This window comes from Gobius niger (assembly GCF_951799975.1).
Source record: "Gobius niger genome assembly, chromosome: 10".
Taxonomy (NCBI): domain Eukaryota; kingdom Metazoa; phylum Chordata; class Actinopteri; order Gobiiformes; family Gobiidae; genus Gobius; species Gobius niger.
The window spans coordinates 26,505,981-26,533,054 of record NC_136861.1 but is presented as its reverse complement, the minus strand read 5'-3'; the positions used below and the strand labels follow the sequence as shown (position 1 = coordinate 26,533,054).

Here is a 27,074-nt window from a genome sequence, read left to right as displayed (position 1 = left end):
TTTTGCAGATCTATCTCAATGGAGATCTTGGACGTTATCAGCGGAGTCACAGACACAGTCCTATCCATTGGCTCACTTGGTGCTAAAGTAATCCCAACACATCGAGAATGCACTGTGGAGCTTTCTAACGAGACATCAACATACTCCCTCAGCAACCCCTGGTAACTTTGCTGTACTTCTCAAATAAAGCATATGGCTCAAGTAATATTGATTTTAAAATATTTATTTATTCTGACAGCCTGTTCATCAGAAGTGGGCAGTGTTCCAGCCCTTTACAAGCCTCCATAAAGCCCACTACATCTGCCACTGCTCTGTTCTCCAAGAATGCGTACCGAGCACAAGGATCCATCGGCATGTTCACCTACGACCTCTGTGACGCTTCCAAGAATTCTCTGATGAAGTTAGCAGTCATGTTCAAGGTTCCTTTTAATAAAAGCAAAAACCACCCCATAATGTACGGGGTGGGCCTCTTTGCCGTGAACAAGCCGTGTGACAGTGATCTGTATAAGGAGATGGCCAAGAGGACTGGGACATTTGTAACGGGGAGAGCCAGCGGGCCCGTCCTCACGTACACCAGTCAAAACATCACCATCATGGCTTCAATGTCGGACTGTTGCACTGCAGTCATCAAGGTCCATGTGACCGAGGACTGAGATTTCCTGTAGCTTCAAATCACAAGTACTGCATAATGTTATTATTGCACTGTTTTTGTTTTCTTTTTAATTTAAGACAAGATATTTGTACAATGCTGATATCCATGAGACATGTAGGAGCCTTTATATTTCAAGCACATACATAAATCTATGTGAGCCATTTTGGACTTTTTAATTTAAGTTTTGCCCTCATAAATGTATGTATGTATGTATGTATGTTTTTTTTACTGAGAAATTATAGTTGAGATAAAATAATAATAATAATAATAATAATAATAATAATAATAATAATAATAATAATAATAATAATAATAATAATAATAATAATAGTTTTTATTTGTAACGCACTTTTCATTCAGTGAATCTCAGAGTGCTACAAGACAACAATATATATATATATCTCTTTGAATGGTTCTGTCAGTATTTTGTGTGCTTAACACCAAACGCAGGCAGCTACATGCCTGTGTTTTGAACTGAGCCTAATAGTCAGCTGTAAAATTAGAATAATTACCCAATACCTGCAAAAGGCAACTATTATCCAGTGGTCTAAGGAAGAAAATTAATAGAAATTAGTCAATTATTTGTTTCACTTTGTTGATCCATGTACAGTGTAAATTCTAATTCATTGCGTTTACTTGGAATAAACTGTAAACTCGATGCATAGTTCTTACACCCAGTGTTGAGCAATGGTTACTAATGCTAGTATGATTAAGACACTTTTACAGTATTCATTGCTTATGATACAAATTCTGATTACTCGACATGTTAGTACTGACAACAAAGAATTCCTAGTTCTTTTATAATTTAAACATGGTCTTGACCGGTACTATTATTCTTAGTATTGGTTGCTGGAATATTCCTGTTCCCTTTATAGTTTATAGTAGTAAGATATACAACTTAAGTTCTTATAGAGGAACACCTGACTCCAGCAAAAATCTAAAATTGGATTTTATAAATATATCCCAGATTGAATGGAAAAACATGTATAAAAGACCCTTGTTTCAATTTTTCCATTTTAATTTCATTTATTGACAGCAATTGGAATTTACAGTGCAGGTCAAATGAGCTGATCTCCATGATTGGAAAGTGAAAGTACTTCACACACTCATTCCCTCAGGGCCTGGGTGTGTCTGCTGGAGTCATGCTTACAGTAAAGCCTGTGTGGTTTCTAGAAAAGTTGCCAAACAGCACAGATATGATTAACAACCATCTCATATACGGCAAAACATTAGGCTTTCTAAAGTCAGACCAAAGGCACGGCTTAAGAATTTTTTCAGTTTTGATCAAAGTTGTTATATTTCAGAACATGTTTACAGATTATTAAAATGCAAAATAAACAAAGGAAGGCCAAAAACTGGATTTGTTTTCCATTTCTTTCCTATTTTCAAACTGATTTTATTTGTGTGTTTTTTTCGCCTTACTATTTGACTTACTGTGTGGAAATTTGGGGGTCAACCTGTAAAACTTATATACAGAATCAAAATCAGAGTCAGAATCTCTCCTGGAGTTCAAAAAACACATAAAAGCTACAATGTTAAAAAAAGTATGAAGTACTTGGACATGAATAATGTGGGATAAAAATCCCACATTATCAACATCAATATGATGGTTTGTTTCTGTTGACCATTTGTAAACATTCATGAATACGAAGGTTCTGTATTTTATTTATTGTAAATAACTGAAAATATAATACAAAAACATCTGTAAATATTTTATTTTGATTTTTTTACTGAACGTTCACACACAAGTAACAGACAACTGTGAAGTGAAAGCTAAATGATACATGATTCAGTTATTTTTCAAAAAATAGAAAAGTGAAAAGTGGGACGTGCATAAGTATTCATACAGCATTTTCTGAGTGCATTAAATTGCCTTCATAACATTCTTCATGACGCCAGAATGTTCACACCTTGGCCTAACCATTAAACAGCTAAACAACTAAACAACATCATGAAACAAACTAAACAACATCATGAAGGTCAAGGAGCTCACCAGAGAGGTCAGGGATAAAGTTGTGGAGAAGTTTAAAGCAGCGTTAAGTTATACAAACATTTCCCAAGATTTAAACATCTCCCGGAGCAACTGTTCAATCCATCATTCAGAAATGGGAAGAGTATAGCACCACTGCCAACTTACCAAGACACGGCTGTTCACGTAAACAAATAGACCAAACAAGGAGAACACTGGTAAGAAATGCAACCAAGTGCCCCAAGATAACTCTGGAGGAGCTGTGAAGTACTGCCGCTGAGCTGGGGGAATCTGTACATGGGACAACTATAAGTCGTATTCTTCACAAATCTGGCCTTCATGGACGAGTGGAAGAAGAAAGCCATTATTGAAAGGAGGCCATAATAAATCCCGTTTGAAGTTTGCTAGAAGTCATATGGAGGACACAGCTCCATGTGGAAGAAGGAGCTTTGGTCAGATGAGACAAAAATTGAACTTTTTGGCCCAAATGCAAAACGTTATGTATGGAGCAAAGCTAACACTGCTCATCATCCTGAGTGCACCATCCCCAGTGTCAAATATACGGGGGGGAGCATCATGCTGTGGGGCTGCTTTTCCTCAGCGGGGACTGGGGAGATTGCAAGAATAGTTGGGAAGATGGATGGAGCCAAATACAGAGACATTTTGGAGGAAAACCTGCTGGAGTCACAAGAGAACTGAGGCTGGGGCGGAGATTCACCTTCAGCAGGACAATGACCCTAAACACAAAGATAAATCTACAATGGAATGGTTCAATAAAAACATATTAATGTGTTAGAATGGCCCAGTCAAAGTCCTGACCTAAATCCTATTGAAAATCTGTGGAAAGGTCTGAAAACTGCTGTTCACAAACGCTCTCCTTCTAATGTGACAGAGCTTGAGTTGTTTTGTAAAGAGGAATGGGCTAAAATGTCAGTCTCTACATGTGCTAATCTTGTAGAGTCAAACCCCAAAAGACTTGTGCTGTTATTGCAACAAAAGGGGGTTCCACAAAGTATTCATGCATGCTGTATGAATACTTATGCAAGCCCCACTTTTCACTTTTCTATTTTTTGAAAAATAACAGAATCATGTATCATTTTGCTTTCACTTCACAGTTGTCTGTTGCTTGTGTGTGAACGTTCAGTAAAAAAATAAAATCTTGATGTTTAGGTTTGTAAACATGACAAAATGTGCAAAAGTTCAAGGTGTATGAATACTTTCGAGAGGCACTGTATATGTATGTAGACATACGTGTATGCATACCGTTTTCCAAAGGACAACGGTGTAAAGTGTGAAGTAACAAAAGGGGCAGATATTATAAGACTTGTTCTTCTCCTCTGCTCAGTTTCATTCATACTGTGTTGGCTTGGCAGTTTTATGGTGATTGTATGACATCACTTTTGAATGAAATAAATAAATAAAATGAAAAAAAAAAAATGAAATGAAAAATGTTAGAAACAGGAAAGGTACAGCACCTTCAAGTTGCTCCCTTAATTTTCTGTTATGATTTCTTTTATAGTTATAGGACGTTCTGAGTACTCAGACGACACAGTTATCATGGACACGGAAACTCACACGGATTACTGCAAACTGAACTGAACTCATTCTCATGGTGATAAAGGGAGAGCTGTCTGGATTTTAATGTATCCAAGACCACCAAAGAAATGACCAGTAACTTCCAACATGGCAACTCCAGCTCTCCCTCACTCACTCTCAACAATGACATAATAGAAAAGGTTCATTTATACAAAAACCTCGGCTCCAGGCTCGACCATAAACTCAAATTCCAACTCAACGCTGAACACATCGTTTCCAAATGTCAACAGCGCCTCTTTTTTCTTCGTAAGCTCTGCAAACTCCAAGTCCACCAATCCATTCTCGCCTCTTTTTATGAATGTTTCAATGAATCCACATTCAACATCACTGCCTGGTTTGGTTCACTCACTCTCACTCACCAACATGCTCAATAAAATAATCAAAATCAGCAATAAAATCATCGGTCAGGAGCAGGACTCTCTCAGTAGCAGCTATGACTCCAAAGATCTGAGGAAAGGAACCCAGATCTCCACAGACCCCTCACACACACTGCACTCTCACTACGCCCTGGTACCATCGGGGCGCAGGTTCAGGTTCCTCCCTCTGGGGACTGTGTGGACCTTGGTCTATTACAGGACCGCTGTATTGTTTTCAATGTATTTATTATAGCACATGTCGAAAGTGTTGTATGTCTGTGGATGTACTGTTTTTATTGGGCCCGTACTGGCACTTCCTCTGCAAAGGAAATCTCTGACGGATAAATAAAGCAACCCCATGAACTGCTACCTTAACGTGGTGGGGTTGTTTGAGTGCCCGAATGATCCGAGGAGCTATGTTGTCTGGGGCTTTATGCCCCTGGTAGGGTCTCCCATGGCAAACAGGTCCGAGGTGACGGGTCAGACGAAGAGCAGTTCAGAAGACCCCAATGGACGTACGACATTCAAGGACCGTGACGTCGCCCGGCATGGCGCAGCCGGGGCCCCACCCTGGAGCCAGACCTGGGGTTGGGGCCCGAACGCGAGCGTCTGGTGGCCGGGTCTCTGCCCACGGGGCCCGGCCGGGCCCAGCCTGAAGGGACGACGTGGGCCCGCCCTCCTGTGGACCCACCACCCGCAGAGGGATCCGTAGGGGTCGGGTGCGGAGAGGACTGGGTGGCAGTCAGAGGCAGGTGCCTCGACGACCTGGTCCGCATGCACAGCTTCTGGCGTTCGGGACATGGAACGTCACCTCGCTGGGGGGGAAGGAGCCTGAGCTTGTGCGGGAGGTTGAGAGATACCGACTAGATATAGTCGGGCTCACCTCCACGCGCAGCTTGGGTTCCGGATCCCAACTCCTGGAGAGAGGCTGGGTGGGTTTGCTCATATCCCCCCAGCTCAGCCGCCACGTGTTGGAGTTCACCCCGGTGGACGAGAGGGTCGCGTCCCTACGCCTTCGGGTCGGGGACAGGTCTCTCACCGTTGTTTCGGCCTACGGGCCCAACATCGGTGCAGAGTACCCGGCCTTCTTGGAGTCCCTGGGAGGGGTACTAGATAGTGCTCCGACTGGGGACTCCATTGTTCTGCTGGGGGACTTCAACGCCCACGTGGGTAACGACAGTGAGACCTGGGAGGGGGTGATTGGGAAGAACGGCCTCCCCGATCTGAACCCGAGTGGTGTTCTGTTATTGGACTTCTGTGCTAGTCACAGTTTGTCCATAACGAACACCATGTTCGAGCACAAGGGTGTCCATAAGTGCACGTGGCACCAGGACGCCCTAGGCAGGAGGTCAATGATCGACTTTGTAGTTGTGTCGTCTGACCTCCGGCCGCGTGTCTCGGACACTCGGGTGAAGAGGGGGGCTGAGCTGTCAACTGATCACCACCTGGTGGTGAGTTGGATCCGCTGGCAGGGGAGGAAGCCGGTCAGACCTGGCAGGCCCAAACGTGTTGTGAGGGTCTGCTGGGAACGTCTGGTGGATCCCTCTGTCAGTGGGGTCTTCAACTCCCACCTCCGGAAGAGCTTCACCCAGATTCCGGGGGAGGCGGGGGACATGGAGTCAGAGTGGACTCTGTTCTCCTCCTCCATTGTCGATGCGGCTGCTCGTAGTTGTGGCCGTAAGGTCTCTGGTGCCTGTCGCGGCGGCAATCCCCGAACCCGGTGGTGGCGCCCGGAAGTAAGGGATGCCGTCAAGCTGAAGAAGGAGTCCTACCTGGCCTTGTTGGCTTGTGGGACCCCTGAGGCAGCTGAGAGGTACCGGCAGGCCAAGCGTGCTGCGGCTCGAGCGGTCGCGGAGGCTAAAACTCGGGTCTGGGAGGAGTTTGGGGAGGCCATGGAGGAAGACTATCGGTCGGCCTCGAAGAGATTCTGGCAAACCATCCGGCGCCTCAGGAGGGGGAAGCAGTGCTTCACCAACACTGTTTACAGTGCGGGTGGGGAGCTGCTGACCTCGACTGGGGATGTCGTCGGGCGGTGGAAGGAGTACTTCGAGGACCTCCTCAATCCCGTCGTCACGTCTTCCAATGAGGAAGCAGAGGCTGGGGACTCGGAGGTGGGCTCGCCCATCACCGGGGCTGAAGTCACCAAGGTGGTGAGAAAGCTCCTTGGTGGCAAGGCTCCGGGGGTGGATGAGATTCACCCTGAGTACCTTAAGTCTCTGGATGTTGTAGGACTGTCTTGGCTGACACGTCTCTGCAACATTGCGTGGCGGTCGGGGACAGTGCCCCTGGATTGGCAGACCGGGGTGGTGGTCCCTCTCTTTAAAAAGGGGGATCGGAGGGTGTGTTCCAATTACAGAGGAATCACCCTCCTTAGCCTCCCCGGTAAGGTCTATTCCGGGGTGCTGGAGAGGAGGATCCGGCCGATGGTTGAACCTCGGATCCAGGAGGAACAATGCGGTTTTCGTCCTGGTCGTGGCACACTGGACCAGCTCTATACCCTTCATCGGGTACTCGAGGGTTCGTGGGAGTTCGCCCAACCAGTCCACATGTGTTTTGTGGATCTGGAGAAAGCGTTCGACCGCGTCCCTCGTGGTGCCCTGTGGGGGAGGCTCCGGGAGTATGGGGTCCGGGGCCCTCTGCTAAGGGCTGTCCGTTCCCTGTATGACCGCAGCAGGAGCTTGGTTCGCATTGCCGGCAGTAAGTCAGACCTGTTCCCGGTGCGTGTTGGTCTCCGCCAGGGCTGCCCTTTGTCACCGGTTCTGTTCATTACTTTTATGGACAGAATTTCTAGGCGCAGCCAGGGGCCGGAGGGTGTCCGGTTTGGGAGCCTCAGAGTCTCATCTCTGCTGTTTGCGGACGATGTTGTTCTGATGGCTTCAACGAACCAGGACCTTCAGCACGCACTGGGGCAGTTTGCAGCCGAGTGTGTAGCGGCCGGGATGAGGATCAGCACCTCCAAATCCGAGGCCATGGTTCTCCACCGGAAAAAGGTGGTTTCCCCTCTTCAGGTCGGTGGGGAGTCCTTGCCTCAAGTGGAGGAGTTCAAGTATCTCGGGGTCTTGTTCACGAGTGAGGGACGGATGGAGCGTGAGATCGATAGACAGATCGGTGCGGCGTCAGCAGTGATGCGGTCGCTGTATCGGTCTGTCGTGGTGAAGAGGGAGCTGAGTCGGAGGGCAAAGCTCTCGATTTACCGATCGATCTACGTTCCCACCCTCACCTATGGTCATGAGATTTGGGTCATGACCGAAAGGACAAGATCGCGAATACAAGCGGCCGAAATGAGTTTCCTTCGCAGGGTGGCTGGGCGCACCCTCCGAGATCGGGTGAGGAGCTCAGTTACCCGGGAGGAGCTCGGAGTAGAGTCGCTTCTCCTTCACGTCGAAAGGAGCCAGCTGAGGTGGCTCGGGCATCTGTTTCGGATGCCTCCTGGTCGCCTCCCGCGGGAGGTGTTCCAGGCATGTCCTAGTGGGACAAGGCCTCGTGGAAGGCCCAGGACACGGTGGTGGGACTATGTCTCCGAGCTGGCCTGGTGTCGCCTCGGGGTCCCCCCAGAACAGCTGGAGGAGGTGTGTGTGGATCGGGAAGTTTGGGCATCTCTGCTGAGGCTGCTGCCCCCGCGACCCGGCCCCGGATAAAGCGGAAGAAAATGGATGGATGGATGGATGGATAAATAAAGTGAATTTGAATTTGGAAATTTGAAAAAAAATACAAAATTGTTGAATCCTCAAAAAAAATGTAACAATTTAAACAATTTTTTTTCTTTTTTTTTTTCCCTTTTGAATATGCAGTCTAATCCAGGGTCTCAAACTGATCCCTGATTAACCCCAACTTTCATTTAGTGTTTGGAATTGTGTTTCTTCTTCAGCATGTACTGTAAAGCTTAATCAATCAGTAGTGCAAGGCCTGTATATTAAATATTCAATAGGTTTAAGATCAAATGAAATCAAGCATCAACAAAATATCAAACCAACCTTAAAAATAAAAATAAAAAAATCTTATTGGGACTTTGACCCCAGTAGCAGATATATGGCTTACTGTACAATAGCCCTTATCATTTCCTTATCAAGGATTATATAAGTGACGGTAGCTAGGCCTTTCCCAGTGGACAGAGACGGGACGCAGCCTCAGACACAAGGTAATGCCTCCTCGACTTTATGTGCTTGAATTGTTGTGTGAGTGTAACCGTCCTGTTCTTATGCAGACACACATTGCAGAGATGGCGGAGGGCGAGGAATATGAGGACTTTGTTGAAGAAAATGAGATGGCGGAGGGCGAGGAATGGGAGGACTTGCCTGAGCAGGTGGAGATGGCGGGGAACATAATTGACTTAGGAATTAATATTGGCAAATTCATTGCCAATGTCATCCCGACACACCATCAGTGCTCTGTTCAAATCTACAACGGATGCTCCAAATACATTCTCCGCGACCCAAAGTAAATGACATCTGCATTATTGCAGCATTACATAATCTATTATCTCCGTGGCAAATACTTGTCTGTTCACAGTGCTTGTCACTAGTCAGCCTGTAATAAGATTTGATTAAAATATGACTGTATTAGAGCTGACTACAGATCTGTCTTGTGAATATTATTATCAGATGAAAATGAGCTAAAAAGAAGCCTCAGACAAATCCATAGTTTTGAGAAACATTTTCTTATAAAGACATGTTGTGTGTTTCAGGCTGCACACAGACACTGGACTGTGTGATGAGCCTTTACCTCTCACCATCACACCTGGTTCTTCTGGAAAGGGACACTTCAGCAAGACTCCCTATGCTCCCCGGGGTTCAGGAGGAGTGTTCACCTACGACTTGTACGGCGCTGACAAAAAGGAGTGTGCGGGCAGGATGGCTGTTCTCTACAAAGTGCCCTTTGACCTGAACCTCAGATCCATTATGTTTGCCATCGGGATCATGGACATGGCTACAGAGTGTGACAATAAACTGTTTAACAACATGTATAATAAAAAAGCCCCGCACTTGTTTGTGAGAGGCAAAGCTGGAGGCTCCAGCCTCACGTTTGAGAGTTATGTCACTATCAGAGCAAACATGTCCAACTCCGGCAAAGCTATCATGAAAATAGAAATAAGTGATGACTGACAGTATTTATTTAGCCTGGCTAACACCAGACTAAAATCACAAGTGATGTTGTGCAGTTCGAAATAATTCGAGCGCACACAGCAGCATGGCGTTAGCCAGGTTAGTATTTATTTATTGTTGCATTATATTTTTTTAAATTTTTTATCTGTTTTGGTCAACTGTTTTTCCATTGCTATTGGTTGTGAAATATTGTTGTCTGCATGGGCTGCACTTTGGATACTCTTGTTTGTAAAATGTACTTTTTTATTGTAAATATTGGTAATACATTCCGAAATCATTACGTGAACCTTTTTTTTTTTTAATTTCTGCTTTTTAACTGTGTTGTGAAGCACTTAGTGGCCTTTGTTTGTGAAAGGTGCTATATAAATAAAGATTACTTACTATAAAGATTACTTTATTTTGATCATTTTATTTAAGTTTATGGTGCCTTTATTGTCATCATACTGTGTACTTGTCCTGAGCATTTTACTTATCCTTCACTGCCTCTGGGGCAGCCCGAAAGGTCTGATAAAACACTCTGGCAGGGGATGGTCATGGTGCTTCTGATACAACGCTATGAAAATCGGCATGGGAAATGCCCCAAAAATTTCTTGGGGGCCGGATCCGGCCCACTGGCCACTGTTTGTCTAACTTTCGGCTACAGGGTGAGATGAGCTTGTCCCCTTATCGAAACCGAAAGTACTGCTCACACTAATGTCGTCAGGGCCCGGGTGTGTCTGCTGAAGTCACTTACAGTAAATGGCTGGTGAGGTTTCTATGGTGACCAAACACACATATGGATAACACAGTGGTAATTTAGGCCTTTTATTTAAATCTTCTTAATAATCCATAATGTTTTCCTTAAACTGTCGTCGGATGAACCTGAACTTTCAGTCAGTATGTGAAATAGTGTTTCTTCTTCAGTTAAGTGAGTTATTGTACAGCTGTATTCATTGTTAAATGTATCATTCTGTGGCAACAACTTACAAAAACTAACAAACAGAAGATCTCTGGCCATCTCTTCTGTACCTGAATTGTTCTAATTTTATGCATTTCTCTGAAATATTGTGAGCTTCAACCTTGAACCCAGTATCAGTTCTCACTGTGAGACAGTTCTTATCATTTTATTATCAAAGATTATAAAATGTTTAGAATAAAAAGAGATGACCAGAGACTCACTGTACAGTGGACAGAGACGTGAGCAGCCTCAGACACCAGGTAGGTCTCCTTGACATTATGTGGTTAATTGTTGTGTGAGTGTAACCGTCCTGTTCTTATGCAGACACACATTGCAGAGATGGCGGAGGGCGAGGAATATGAGGACATTGCTGAACAGATTGAGCTTGCGGGAGACATAGTTGACATGGTGGATGATGGTGTGAACATAGCAAGTAACCTGGGTGGCTTCTTCTCCAAAATCAGTCCAACACGTCAGTGCTCTGTTAAGATCTGCAATGGGAGCTCCAAGTTCATTCTTCGCAACCCAAAGTAAATGACACCTCTGTTGCATTGTCAACCTAAGCTTAGACAGAACATGATCTCAATTGGAAATATACTGCACATTACTAATTGGTTTGTAATAAGATGTGACTCAAACGCCTCTATGACCATCACTTCAGGGTTATGTTGTATATATTATTACGAAAGTTTGCTTAAAACATAGCTTTTGACTGCTGTATGACTGAAAATACTGTGTGTTTCAGGCTACACACAGACACTGGACTGTGTGCTGAGCCTTTACCTCTCACCATCAAACCTGGTTCTTCTGGAGAGGCGCTCTTCATCAAGAGTCAGGCGCCCCGGGGTTCAGGGGGAGTGTTCACCTACGACTTGCACAACGCTGACAAAAAGGAGTGTGCGGGCAGGATGGCTGTTCTCTACAAAGTGCCCTACGACCTGAACCTCAGATCCATTATGTTTGCCATCGGGATCATGGAGATGGACACGGAGTGTGCACTGCAAATTCTTTGTAGCTTAACAAGATTTATTGTCTTAAATCTAGCCAAATTATCTTCTACATCTTGTTTTGAGCATTATAAGCTAGTTTCCAGTTTCATGTGTTAGATAATTAGGCTTGATTCAAGTAAATATTACTTTTTGTTCTTATTTAGTCTGTATATCTAAAAGTTAGCCATTTTACATTTATTTCAAGCCAAAATAGTTTTCAGATGGTATTTAGTCCAAAAATCTTTCTCAAAATAAGAATCATTCACCTTTTTATCTTGAAATAAGAAACTCAATCAACCATATCATTTGAATGTATATTTATTTTAAGTTTTCAAAGCAATGCCATCTTCAAGGTTATACTTTGTCATAACATAGACACTGTTTCTGAAATCAACTGGGTAATATGACGTATAATCAAGTAGGTTTTCAACATCAGTCAGTTCAGTTGCTTGGGCAAGGTTAGGTACCGCAACTTCATAAGCAAGAAAGTCTTTGTTAAAACCCAAGGTTTCATACACCTGGTATTCAAAGCAATAGAGCACACTATTAACAACGAAAATGTTTTTTATGAGTCCAAAGGTAGGGCTTGAACCATTTGCTGAAATGAGAATCAGAGACCTGTCACAGATGTATTTGCTACCATGTAAAATAAGCCACTTTACTCTAACAGCATGATGTACAGCATCTTCAATCCCCAAAAAATCTACAACCTTTGATTGTAAATGCTCAATATCAGCAACCTCTGATACAGGACCTAGTTCTTTCTCATGTAAAAAAATCGGATGCTCAGTTCCTGCTTCACTTTGACAGCACTCCAGCAGCTGATTGTGGTTTACAAGGGACTTGCACACATTCTTAAAGTTTAATTTGGATGACCATTGTTTAAAAAAACAGTGTTTAGACTCGAATCTCATGCACATATGCCGTATTACAGGTCCCAGGGCAATAATCTGAGAGGGAAGATGTAACATGTAATGTTGCTTTGGGATTACATTATTTTCTGGGAATAGTTGTCTGAATTGTTTAAGATGATCTTCTATCATTTGTTTCAGTTTGGACACAGTTTGTAAAGACACAACTGGGGCAAAAAGTATTTTAACAATTTCAATTAAATTCAAAATAAACTGGATATATGGATTTTTCTCTACAACACAGTCCAATAGGAATGGCAAAATCTTGATTAATATAAGCATTTGTCCAGAGGATTGTTTGAGTCTATTGTCATTTGAAGCTAAAGTAGCAACACTTATTGGTGACGGTTTGTCACGTATGTCCACTGATGAAAAAGGAAAATTTTGCATGGCAGAATTAAACATGTCCAACTCCAAATTTCCAGATAAAACGAGGTATTTCAACACACACTTCATTTCCATTGGTGCCACTCCTTCAAGAATTATATGCATAATATCCTGTGGCATTTGCTCTATGAGATCAAAACCTGGGAAATCAACTAACTTGCTTTGTCTATTTATGCCAAAAGTCGTTTTGAGCGAGGATTTTAAGAATTCTGTTGTTGCCCTTTGTATTTCATTGCACTGCCTAACGTGTCCGTCCAATGTCCGTCTGGTGAAACTCTGTTCATTGAAATTTGCTTGCATTTCATCAAAAGTACACTCACAATGACGACATTTGCTATATGCAAAACCGACTCCTTCCTTAAATCCTGCAAGCTCATGCTGGGCAAGAGTGTCTCCGCACACAGCAACAACTGCTCCATTTAAATAAAATTCCCCATTCACAGTGTTAATCTTAACGCCATTGTACAGTAACTTCAAGTCTTCATCTATTCTCCGTAGAATAATATCTACACCACACTCATCTATGTCCTTAGACTTTGCGATTGCGAGAAGTCTGATTGAAGCCAACTTTGATCTAAACTTTGGGTCTATGTTGCCTAAAGTGTAATAAAACATTAGTAATTTATTTACACTTGCACGTGACCCTAGGGGGTTACAAATTTCTATCTCATCGGAGTACAGTATAAGTTGTAAAGCAGAATTCTTTTTCGAAAACAGTGGGTGGGTTTTGAAAATTCTTCCATCATTAATGTCATAAAAAAAACTGGCCTTGGGGCAACTCTGAGGTCCAGCACGGAGCATGTCAAATAGTCTTGAATTGGATAATAACTGTTTCAGACTTTCAATCAGAGGGATGTAGTAGAAAGACTTGTTTTTGATTGCAAGAACCCTAGATTCTCCCTTTTTAACTCTACAGGCATACTTGGAAATGATGACCTCCTCAGGTGTAACAGGATTAAAATGCATCTGTGTTGATCGGTCCTGTAGGTTTGAAGTTGCACATAGGGGAAAGGGATCCTGAAAGTTGTCCAGTGTTGAAAGAACTTCTTCTTGTAAAAGGTCCATTGCTGTCAGGATGTCTTTCAAGGATGGTCTTCATTTTTTCTCTCAAGGACGTCAGAAGAGCTGTTTGATATTGCTGGACACCAAGGACAATGTTGTTGACACTCCTCTGATGAAAAAAAAGAAAAGAAAACAACAACATCAGAGACATGAAAACATAAACATACAATACTCAATGACTGGCTTCAGCTCATTTATTTGATTTCATTGAATAAATGAAATGTAATCAAGTTATATCTAAAATATTGTTTATTAGTATTAATTAATAATGATTGATTGTGGTTCTGCACTAGGTATTTGAGTAAATGGTATAAATGTAAACACTTAATGCAAGAGTGACCTCTGAGGAGTGTGAACTTTATGTCAATATTATTTATTTGTAGTAAAATAATGATAAAATGCTTTATTGTTAAAATCAATTCTTCATTCCAGTGAACTAGACTTAAGAATTGTCCACTTTTTTCAAATTAACAATGACACCCCCCTATTATTAGATGAAACGGTACCTGTGATAGGTGGCATTGCTCACGCACACCAATAGCAAATGCAGCTGCACATCTGGCAAGATCAACAGTTTCTCTTCCACCCTACAGGTAAAAAAAGAAGACAATTGTGTAAGAAAAATAAGTCACTCAGAATGTGAAAAAAAAAAAAAAAAAAAGCAAAACAAAACAAATACTCCCAACTGTTGTATCTTTTTGCTATTTCAAAATTCCTACGGGGAGGCATATCTAGTCAAGCTGCAGATTTAGTGAAAAATGTACGACTTATTTAATTAAACCTCAATCTTTATGGAATCTACTCTGGAGTTAATTGAAAGAAAAAGCAAGCTTAAAGCTTAAGTTCATGGAGCATCCAACCACACCCAAGGCAGGTACACAACACCAGTAAATAATGAGTTCATTTAATTATCTTAAAAAGGTCTACTCTAAAGATGCCAAATAGGCATTAAGTATTGTAACTAAGCCTACTTTGCTTTCTAAATCTGAGTTTCAGCAGATTCCTGCATTTGCATTTCAATACTGGCATTCTTATACTAAAAAAGTTATACCTTTTTAATTATTCTTATCAAGTAGCTTGTCTCAAAAAACACACAACTTTAATCCCTTAACCCCCACCTGAACCAAGCACATTTTCTCCAGTTTGGCATTACCCAAATCTAAAAACGTATTGAACAAAGCGTCAAAATAGTAACGAAAAACGAGGATGAAAGTACTGTACAACAAAAAAGTGATACAAAAGTTAAAAAAAAGAAAAGAAAAAAAAGGGGCGACAGAAACACAATAAACACACGGGGTAAAAAACAATTAGAAAGTGATGAGAAGGCAAACAAACACACAACTCACACTTACACACAAAGTACATTACCTGATTCTGACGCGGTGTTTGAACCTCAGCTGTGTCTTTCTCCATCAAATTCTGACTTTCCTGTAGCTCCTGCTCCAACGTAGCCGACCCATCTGGGAGTTCTGACGGTGACTCTGGCTCTGCTTCAGTGGCATTGCCATTGCTATCAATTTGTCTTGCTTCGGTAGTATAGTCTGCAAAAATGGCTGTACCAAACGTTTCATGTCCTAACACATCTGCATCGAATGAAGCCGCCGTCAGCCAACCTCGAGGAGGGTTCCCTGTGGCGAAGTATTGTGGATGCGTGCGCCTGAGATGGTAGTAAAAAGAGTTGAAAACGCGGTATTCCTCGGCGCATCCATCTACTCCACAAATAACACGGAAATCCGGACTGCGACTGTGTGCAGTATTGATATGACTTAAAAGAGACTTCAGCGTTAATGCAACAAAGACGAAGCAAATAACGCACCTCCAGCAGGCCATTGTATTGCAAGAAAGTCGCGCAGAAAATGTATTTTTTTGATAGTCAAGTCCAAAAGCAACTCCAGTGTCTTCGAGCCTACAGTGGAACTGTTACCGCGCTAGTTTGGCAAATACCAACTTGATGGGGGTTTATTCCAAACTGTAACAAAATAAAATGGTCACAAATAAAGGAAAATAAAATAATACACATAACTCAATGAATAATTTGGCTATATACCCAGTTAGAGGTAACCAAGCAATAGAATTTAATCAATAAAAAATATATGTTGTATGTAGGAGCCTCCCAGTGGTATCACCCGGAATCAACCATGTTTACCCTAAAGGGTGTGCGTAATTGAATAAGACACAATTAAACTCAGATTTGGCTGGCAAGTTATTTTAAATCAATTCAAAGGAGATTTACATATATAATGACTGTTTTATGAACGCAAACATTAATTGATTGGATGTAGGCGGAAAAATTCAGATGTGCACCCCCTTCGTCTTCCGTGTTGTTACCCTACTCCATTTGAATTTGCTGTGTCACAGTCACAGGCGATCTTGGGCACTGTCGAAAGAAAAACTGTACGAGAACACTTCAGCAAGAAAGAGAGGTAAGCAATTTGGAAAATTTGATACATAAGCGTGTGTAGCCTAATCTTTGTTTTAAATTCAAGCGGAGAGAACAATGAATGTAATTTAATTTGGGCGGGGGGACGGCTAATGGAGCATGCTAACAGATGCTAGCGTTAGCTTAGCAGCCGTCGCACATGGTTCAGAGAACATTTAGTAAATTAGCTATAACGTTAATATTGGTAGGATTTCTAGCTATGATATTGATGAGGGAAAAGTTAGCCTTTGCAAGTCTTGTATTAACTTGTCTTTGACCAATTTCCTGGCTACTTGAATTCCCTCACAAGGTCTGGGTTTAAATTTATATTTTGATATTGATTAATTTGAGTGATTAAAGTTGGCTAAACAGTTTTTTTCAGGAATCAGGTTAGTTGTTTATATATTTTGTAAGCATATTTTGTTTTGTAGGTAACTGAGCAATGGAGAAACTGGATGAAGTAACCGTATCCATCCTTAAAGGTTAGATTATATAATATATGTGTGTATATATATTGTATCGCCACTTGTTTAATTCAACTGGCGTTTGTCTTTATTAGCTGCAAGCATTGACGAGCAAATGCTTTTAACATTGAACCGTGATGATCTGAGGGACCTGTTTCCCGGGCCTGAGCACTTTATCAGAAGAAAACATGTGTGGTCAATAATTCATCCTGAGGTATTGTATACAAATATGTAGTTAAACTAATCTCTAGAAGGTGTGCTTTTATTTTTGCAGTACTTGACATTATTCTTTTCTCGTTCTAAACCAGGAAGACCATCCCGTACCACAGAAACCTGCAACAACTTCACCCAGAGTAGTTGCAACAGCCAGCCCTCGAACTGCTGATGCGTATAAAAGCCCGCTGAAAACCTTGCAGCTACCCAATCCTCCGGAATATGTTGTCTACACAGACAGTGAGTTGGAGCAATGCCGAAAGACCTACTCTGAATTGGCCCTTGCTGGCAGGGAACATGAATGTGTCATGTCAAAAGAACTGAGATGCAGGCTGGTGAGAAATACAATCACAAGTATGGTGTCCCTTCTGAGAGCAAGCAAAGGCCAAATGGAGCGATACCCCTCAAAGACAGAAATCACTGCAATGGCAAAAAGAATTGTGGAATATTATCCTATGCTGCAGGATCAGGATACTAGCGTGAAACATGTAAGTTCTTTTATTCGTGTGTCCTCCATAGATCATTTTGTTATGTTCAGTAAGCATGAAATATATGTATTTGTCACCAGGAGAGCATTAATGCCAAGCTGCAAAAAAGGCTGCAAAATATAAAAACTCCATTAAAAAAGCAAGGACCAACACCTGACAGGGGACGGCCAAAGAGAAGGCTCACTGACCTCTCTCCAAGTGATAAAGAAGCTGATGATGAAGATGCTGATTGCAGTTCTTCCAGTGGTGCATCTACTCTGCTGTTATCACCCGCCAGCAATTCGGATGATGCCTCCACTTCATGTAAGTGCATACATGTAATTTTGTAAAATGGTCGTCAACACAGTTGTTCACGGCTATGGTTTGTGGATAAGTCTATTTCTGTAACTATTAAAACTGAAGTGCTTTTGTACTTCTCTCCATCTTAGCTGACAAGGATAGTCTGCTAATACAAGCAAGACATTACAAAACTCTACAAGACATGTGCAAGAAGCCAAAACCGAACCAAGATGATGTGTCCCAGCTTTTAGACCTGGAGTTTGAAGCCAGAAGAGCCTTCATTGACTCTGACTCCATGAAGGAGGAGAACAGAGCTTCACTCATCTTGGATGCATATCCTTGCTTCAAAGAATTGCATCATGTAAGTTATTGGGGGAGTTCAAATATAGTGGTGTAGTTCTTAGCTTTCAAATGAGGCGTTACACTGGCCTCTAGGCTAAGTCTTTAGATTTGGGTAAAGCTAAACTGGAGAAAATGTGCTCCATTAAAATGGGGGTTTAGAGGTTACATTTCAAATGTGTTGCGTGTGGTATTTTAAGTTATTATTATTATGATATATTTTTTAAAACCTCCTGTGTTTAGGCGTTGGGTGAGCTACGCAGAATTTTGGAGCCAGAAAACAACAAGTTCATAAGTCAGATAAAACTAAGATGGGAGGAATTCTGCTCCAGGGTAGAATTCTATGGCGTGTCAAAGAAGGCAATGAAGCCGCCGATGACCATGGACAAAAGTAAGTATTAAAATTTGAATACCAAGTACTTCATCCTTTGAAATGTAGGTTTATGACAGTTTGTTTTTGCTATGTCCAGCTGAAGCCCACCTTGCATTGATGAAGGCTCTTCCAACGCTCTTTCCCTCACCTGCCCATCCACCAAAAAAGATGGGGACTCCATGTCAAGCGTTTCTACATGTCCTGAAGGTAAGTTTTGCATAATTTGCGTTATAAAGATGGACTACAGACTCACTACAACAAAATTAGGGAGGGGCTATGCAAAAACAAGTTTTTATATAGCATGTTACAACCTTGTTCTCTGATTTTAAAAATAAACACAGAACAAGATAATGATTGTGAGGTTATAACCAAATACCAGCAAGAAGCGTAACATGTCTAAATGTGTGCCATATTATTTGTGTCTTGCAGCCTACAGAAGATCCAGATGCTATCCTCCAGAAACGAAGCTTGCCATGTCCTGTAGTGGTGTTCGATGGCAGCAAGTGTGTCATTGCAGTTGGTAATCTGCCAATTACAACATTTGACAAAGAAAAACTTGGTGAGGCTATGATTTATGTGGTGGCATACTTTTATGCGCTCCATCTGACTTATCCCAAATGCGTGGCAACCCTGCTGTCTGTCATTCAGACAGAAGTTCTCCAGGATGCCATTCATGAGCGTGACACTACATCATCTTACAGAAAAGCCCTGGCAGAATTCCATGCATTTATTGGAAAGTAGATTTCAGATTAGATTATTGGGGGGGCACTTAAAGGAATAGGCCACCGTTTTTACATACTGAGATATGTTCTTACCTTAGCTTTGACGAGTTCTTTAGGACCTGTCTGGTCTTCCCCCGTGCCTTCAGTCACGTAAACACAGCGCAGACGGCGTTAGCATTTAGCCTCTCCCTCTCTCCTCTATAGCTCCAAAACAGGTCAAGATAGAAGCTACCAAGCTCTTCCACGTTTTCCCTATTTAAATATGGTTACGTGAAGTGTTCCACTACAAAGTATAATTACACAAAATTAAACAATGTGGATTTTCTATGCGGATAAAAGGGGAACTATATTGTAAGGCGTAATAATACCAGGAGTAGTTCGAAATCCGCGCAGTAAAGTGAAGATTACTGCGCAGTAAAGTAAAGTGAAGATTACTGCGTGGATTTCGAACTACTCCTGGTATTATTACGCCTTACAATACAGTTCCCCCTTTTATCCGCTTATAAAATCCACATTGTTTAATTGTGTGTAATTATACTTTGTAGTGGAACACTTCACGTAACCATATTTAAATAGGAAAAACGTGGAAGAGCTTGGTAGCTTCTATCTTGACCTGTTTTGGAGCTATAGAGGAGAGAGGGAGAGGCTAAATGCTAACGCCGTCTGCGCTGTGTTTACTTGACTGAAGATCAGACAGGTCCTAAAGAACTCGTCAAAGCTAAGGTAAGAACATATCTCGGTATGTAAAAACGGTGGCCTATTCCTTTAACTGGTGGCACTGTTGTTTTAAAGAGAGTTGCACATATGACCAGAGATCAGTTTTTTTTTTTAATACCAGTCAGCCCATTTTATTTCAGGTTTCAAAAAACATTGAGATTAGTTACATTCATTGTGTCTATAACACTCAAGGTTCAGTTTGTCAGACACGAGGATTAAAGATGTTGCAATCTTTGATTGTTGATTGTACCATTCAAGTGTACAAATAAACATTGAGAAAGATTATGCTCTGCTTCAGTCTATTTTCATTTGCCCTGTACAAGAAATATAATCTTAAAGTACTAGTTTTAGGATTAATTAGCTAAATTTAAGGAATAAATAAATCTTTAAAATGATTAAATGTACTACTTTTTAGATTATTTGCCTTGATTTGTTCCTTATAATAAGTGTTTTAAGCTTATTTTAAGATTCAATTGTCCTGATTTGTTGCCTAGAATAAGTGTTTAAGGCTTATTTTAAGATTTAATTGTCTTCATTTGTTGCCTAGAATAAGTGTTTAGGGCTTATTTTAAGATTTAATTGTCTTCATTTGTTGCTTAGAATAAGTGTAAAATACTTATTTTTAGCTTTATTTAGATCTAGATATTATTCTTATTTCAAGAAATCTTAGTAAGAAAAATTCACTTACTGCACTGGCAGATAATTTCACTTGTTTCTAGTAAATTTTCAATAAAAACAAGTGTATTTATCTAGTATTAAGGAAGTGGGATTTTGCAGTGTGACAAGAAACTGTTTAACAACATGTTTAAAAAAAACCCAAACAAGTTTGTGAGAGGCAAAGCTGGGGGCTCCAGCCTCGTGTTTGAGAGTTATGTCACTATCAGAGCAAACATGTCCAACACCGGCAAAGCTTCCATGAAAATAGAAGTAAGTGATGACTGATCGTCTTTCAGCTCACACTTTATTATTGTAAATGTATTGGTAACACTAAAGCATTATGTGAACCATTTACAAATACAAGTTTATCATGAACAAATACAAATTCAACATCATTCACAATAAACTAATGAAAAAATGAATACAGAAAATCAACTAATACAAAGGTTAATGATATATAGTTTAAGTTGTGTTTCATTTGCAAGTGTCAGTTGATAATGATTTGTAAAGCAAGATTTGCTCATATTTAAGCCAGTACTTTTGAAGCATTTACACTTGTATGTTAATAATGAACTACTAGACAGATAATATATTAAACTGTAATTCTCTCTTGTGTTTTGGTCTCATTCATGTAAAGCATAGGATCATGAGTTTTACAAAAGTAAACCACATAAATGTAAAAGTGCTGGACTGGCTGATATCAAAGGTAATTGCCCTCAGTAAATCAAATGCCAGGAACAACTTGGGTGTGTCATTGTTTGCACAACACAATAATCTTAACATTAGTTTTGCTCTGGTACTTAAAGTAAAACGTTAACAAACTCATTTCATTTATTTATGAACATATGATCTACGTTTGCAATGTAAATATGCCAGATTATAGTAAAGATGCTTCAGTCCTTTAGTTACTATCTGTAGTTACTTAAAGAGAAATACATACAAACAAAACGTAGGATCAGAATATGATTATTATTTACTTTATTACTTTATTTCTTTCATTTTCCATTTAGACTTTACTTCTTTCAAGATATTTCTGATTTCAATTTAAATGTTTAAATTCCAGATTGTGGGCTCTATGCACAATACTTCCAGTTTGTTTCAAATGGAGAAGGAGCTATATCTCTCGCCCAAACAAAGAATCAGTTTTTGCACAAGGGCATTTTAAATCCGCCCCATGAAATTGAAAATAATATATTTTTGCATGGACAATGCCACATATTAAAGCTGAGATAGATATTGTTGGATTGTTGTTTGTTAAATACCTGTGTGATTTAACCTCCGGGCTTCCTGTTACCATCTAATAGCACATGAGGAGCTGCACTTCACCTGTGGGTCTGCATCAGGTTAGCCCACTCGGACAGATATGGAGATCATTGGACTTGCTTTTGACATTGCAGCCCTTGCCTTGGACACAGGGTACACCAACATGTCAGCTCTCTACAATCCTAGATAACGCATCTTCTATGTTACTTCATTTCTGAAAATCAACCTGTATTTAGTTAAAGCTGAACAGAGGAAGAAAAGAGGAAAATCTTAATTATGTATCCTCACAATGCTTTATTGCAGTCTTCACACGAGAACTGGGTTCTGCTCTTACCCTCTGCCCCCCACCATCGCTCCCCTGAGTGATGGGGAGGCCCTCTTCAGGAAAGCCCCTGTGGTCGCACGAGGAGCAGTGGGAGTGTTCACCTACGACCTTCTCAACAACTGTACAAAGTGCTGCATGGGGAAAGTAGCGGTCATGCATAAAGTGCCTTTTGACCTCAACATTAAGTGCATCAAGGGCTGTGGGGGACTTTGACAGTGACACCCAGTGCAATAAGCAGCTGTTTCGTCAAGTGGGAGGAGCTGTGACCGTGCAAGCCACAATGTCCACCTGCGACACTCTGGTCATGCAACAACTGACCAACACAAGTTTTTTGGAACAGCAACCTTTGTGCCAGAGGCATGTCCAGTCTTTTTTATTTATTTTTGTTTTTACTGGTGTCTCAAGGATCACACTTAGTCAATCTACTGAGGAACTTGGCCAGCCCACTACTTTAAGTAAGCTCATCACCCAGCATTGAGAACTGAAATGACAGCACTCTGATAAAGCTGCACTTACAGACTTGTGATTATTTAACAATAGTTCCTCATATATATTATGCTTTGTTCAGCCATACTGCTACTACTTTAGCCTTGATATTTTTGCAATACTTAAGAGAAAATATTCCCAAAACTCAGATAAAATGCAGTTAACAATAAACCAACAGAGGGTGCAATTCTGCTTCTTTCTGCTGCAGGGAAAAGGTGGGCGTTTCAAATGGACGATCCACAGATATGATCAGAACAACTTCAGTGAAGGTGTGTATATGTTAAGAGAGAGAGAACTTACTGACTTAAAGGTGCACTGTGCAACTTTTTTATGTATGCATACTATGTTGTAAGGGCTCAATAAAATGTATCCAGCAATGCATCCTCTGTCACTGTTGGGAGAATACTTTGAAACTGTATTTAATTACTGAATACTGAATACTTGCCTTAAAATGTATTTTGTAACATATTCCGTTACTATGTCAAATCAGAGTACTTTTAGAATGCTTCCACAGTGATTGACTATGATTGTTGGAAGACCTGTTATAAACTCACTTACCATTAATGAAGAACTCTTTAACTCTGTTGAAAAATGGAGCAGCAGATACAGCATCATGTGACACATGTACAGTGAACTGTGGCATCAGGCGTTTTAAATCTTTACATTTTATTTAGGAGGAAAAACAGAAAACAGAAAAAAACTAAAAGTTCTTAATAATGTTGTGCAACATGTAATGATTGCTACTGAGATGTATTCCCTTGATATTTGAAAAGGAGCTGTATTCAAAATACTCTCAATTGAAATTGTAACTTTACCAGAATACAGTTACTCAAAATGAGTATTCTAAATATGTAATCTAAATACATGTATTTAGTTACTTCCCAACACTGTCCTGTGTACATCTGAATTGTAATTAGCAAACATTTCTGCTCAAATATTGAGTTGCAATTTTATGTAACTTTTTAAGGCAAGTTACTATATATACTACAAAAAAATATAAAAAATACTACCAAACTACTAAAAATCTATTGTACATGTGCTTAATAGTCCACTGTTTCGCTATTGACGCTCAAATTGCTATGTAGAAAACTTCAATGTCTGCGGATTCATAAAATTTTCACAAATTTTGTTCCACCACACTCCTTAAACTGTTAATTTTTTACAAAAACCTTTCAAACTGATTAAATACTGTTCCTAAGTTAGTTTCTATAACAAGCTTTTCCAGTTTTGCAGGGTTTAGAAAAATGCCAAAGTGACAAATGCCAAAACAAGTGCCTGAGTTTAAATGAAGCACTTCCTGTATATGACTCAGCTCTCTTTTGGGAATAGTGATTCAGAAGCTAAAACTGGTCAAGTGAAAACAAGATTTAATTTGTCTCTGAGGTGAGCAGTTTAGTACAGGTTTGCTGAAAGCTCACTGGAGCTGAACATCACAAAGACTAAAGAGCTGTGTGGGCCTAGACTTGGAAAGCTCCCACCTGCCCTCAACCAACCGCTCTGTATCTAAGGTCAGACGGTGGATCAGGTGCAGTCCTTCAAATACCTGGGAACTGACTCGCAGCGCCCCCCATCTGCTAAGGAAACTCAGAATCCATAATCACCTTCAGTATCACACCATGGTTCAACTTTTTGACCGCTAAATACAGATCCTAGCTCTCTTGCATCATCACTCAGGCCTCAAAAATCACCGGTGCGGCTCAAACCCCTCTGTCTGAACTGTACAGTCACTCAGTGCTGAGGAAGGCCGCCCTTGTGTCTTTGTGCTTTTATGGAAGTGTGTGTGCATGTTTTGAGCCTGTTAAAGACAAATTTCTGTCGCCTTCGGGGACAGACAATAAAGTTTATTATATCTTATCTTTGAGAGTTTCAGAGAATGGGTTTTCATGGCTGAGCAGATCGTACTTCACCAAGTGCAATGTAAGTTACAAAATGATGGTGTTGGGTTATTATTCAGGAGCTATACCCCCTTAGTTTCAGTTAAAGAAACTCTGAATACCTCTGCACCTACTGTATATGACTCCTGTGATTCTTATGTTGAAATCAAGCAAGACTATAATATTGAGAAATATTTGTTTTGTGAAAGTCCAAAATACCAGTAAGCCAAAATATAATATAAATATAAAATAATAAAGGATTCCTGTGGTCAAAGGGCTGGAAAGAAATACGAGAAAATCTAATTTATGTGTTAATAATTGTGTTGGAGATGAATTACATGTCAAATTAGAGAGTACAAACAATGAGATATATTTTTTTAGGGATACATATCTGCCGAAGTATTGTTGTAATTATCCATCTGTGGTTAGATTGGTGCTCCTGTTTCGGTCAAAAAGCACAAAGAGCATCTGTAACCTTGGTGCCTTCTTAAAGGGGGTTCTCCTTGCGTGCCTCTGCAACTCAGTGGACAGGGAGGAGCAGAGGAGAGTCCAGCATGAACTCCAGTGGAGGATCAGGAAGGCCAAGAAGGACTATGGCGAGAAGCTGGAGCAGAAGCTGGCGCAGGGCAACGCACGGGACGTGTGGAGGGGACTGAAGAACATCTCCGGTTTTGGACAGAGTGCCAGAGGGACAGCTGATGGAGACCAGCGCGGGGCGGATGAATTCAACGAACATTTCAACCGGTTTGATTCTCCCCCCACTCCCTCCTCTTCACACGTCTCCAGCCCAGTGGACACCGCCCCCCTCCCCCGACCACCTTCACTTGCCTCCAGCCCCCCTGCACCCACGTCTCCAGCCTCCACCATACGGACTTCCTCTAGCACATGCCCCACCCCCGGCAGTCCACCCCCACATCAGTCCCCTCCTCACTCCCCCCTCTCCATCACACCGGACCAGGTGAAGAGAGAGCTGAGGCGACTGAAGCGGGGGAAAGCTGCAGGACCAGATGGCATCAGTCCCAGGCTGCTGAGGACCTGCGCAGACCAGCTCTCCGAGGTCCTCTGCTACATCTACAACCTGAGCCTCAGCCTGGAGAAGGTCCCCGTCCTGTGGAAGACCTCTTGTCTGATCCCGGTTCCTAAAACAGCGCACGCCAGGGAACCGGCCCACTACAGACCAGTAGCCCTGACCTCCCACCTGATGAAGACGATGGAGCGGCTCATCCTCACCCACCTCCGCTCTGTGGTGAGCCCCACCCTCGACCCGCTGCCGTTTGCCTACAGACCCAACATCGGAGTGGAGGTGGACAGTTTCAAGTACCTGGGTGTTCACCTCAACACTAAACTGGACTGGTCCCACAACACCAACTCCCTGTACAAGAAGGGCCAAAGTCGCCTCCACCTTCTGAGGAGACTGAGGTCCTTCGGAGTGAGCAGGCCTCTGCTCAGGACTTTTTATGACTCTGTGGTAGCCTCTGCTCTCCACTACGCTGCCGTGTGCTGGGCCCCGAGCAGCACAGAGCGGGACAAGAACAGACTGAACAAGCTGGTCAGGAGGGCCAGCTCCGTCCTGAGCTGCCCCCTGGACTCTGTGGAGGAGGTGAGGGACAGGAGGGTGTTAGCCAAGCTCACCTCCATCATGGACAACACCTCCCACCCACTGCACGGGACTGTTGAAGAGCTGTGCAGCTCTCTCAGTGGCAGACTGAGACACCCTCAGTGCAGGACGGAGCGTTACCACAAAGCCTTCATCCCCACTGCTGTCAGACTGTACAATAAGACTGTAAAGTAACATGTGCAATAATCTCTGTATCAGCTGCACTTTATTAACTCTGAGTGATCTTCTTGAATGCCGACTGTAACAAGTGAATTTCTCCTTTGTGAGATCAATAAAGGTTTATCTTATCTTATCTTATCTGATCTTACTATTCCCTGTTCATTCCACACAGGGAATTTGTCTGGAGCAATACTGGACCAGTTTGAATGGGCGGGCCTAAAGCGCACAGATTATCAGTGAAATAAACCAATCATGACGGCAACTGTAGTCCAATTCACAAAATATGAACAGAATATAAACTGACAAGAAAGGGGAGGCAAAATCCTCAACTTCTTCATCCATGATAAGTTTTGGCTGATAACTTCTGCATGTGTCACTGTTGATTGAACTACAACACAGCAGCACAGCGAGTGTAACTTTGTCAGTCCTCTATGACAGTCGTGATTGGTTCGGCATTAGTCACCAACCAGTCACTTATGTCCGTGTGGGACCAGACCCACCTTCTTTCGCTGCAGAAAAGAAGTCAGTGGTTTACCAGGCGAGGGTTCTCCCACTGTATCAGTAAAGCATGTTGCTTTGTATATTACCTCGTTTGACAGGGGGACATGTTTAAGTTAGGGCAGCTTTAAACTCTTAATTTAACTTCTGATTGAATCATGTTCTCCTGTTATACCCAAAACCAAATGTACATTTCGTAAACATGCTGCAGGGTTTAGA

General features: G+C 41.8%; 1 protein-coding gene across 1 annotated transcript; it reads left to right on the top strand.

Annotated features, from left to right (window-relative positions):
• Nucleotides 1-16,219: 16,219 nt before the first annotated feature.
• On the top strand, nucleotides 16,220-22,433 carry LOC306969588 (uncharacterized protein; the record flags this gene model as incomplete). Its single annotated transcript, XM_079565251.1, has 10 exons — nucleotides 16,220-16,384; nucleotides 16,812-16,862; nucleotides 16,940-17,058; nucleotides 17,153-17,545; nucleotides 17,626-17,848; nucleotides 17,974-18,185; nucleotides 18,407-18,554; nucleotides 18,634-18,743; nucleotides 18,966-19,039; nucleotides 22,199-22,433. The coding sequence occupies exons 2-10, from the start codon at nucleotides 16,823-16,825 to the stop codon at nucleotides 22,431-22,433; spliced, it is 1,554 nt and encodes a 517-aa protein (XP_079421377.1). The 5' UTR covers nucleotides 16,220-16,384; nucleotides 16,812-16,822.
• Between the last annotated feature and the right edge of the window lie 4,641 nt (nucleotides 22,434-27,074).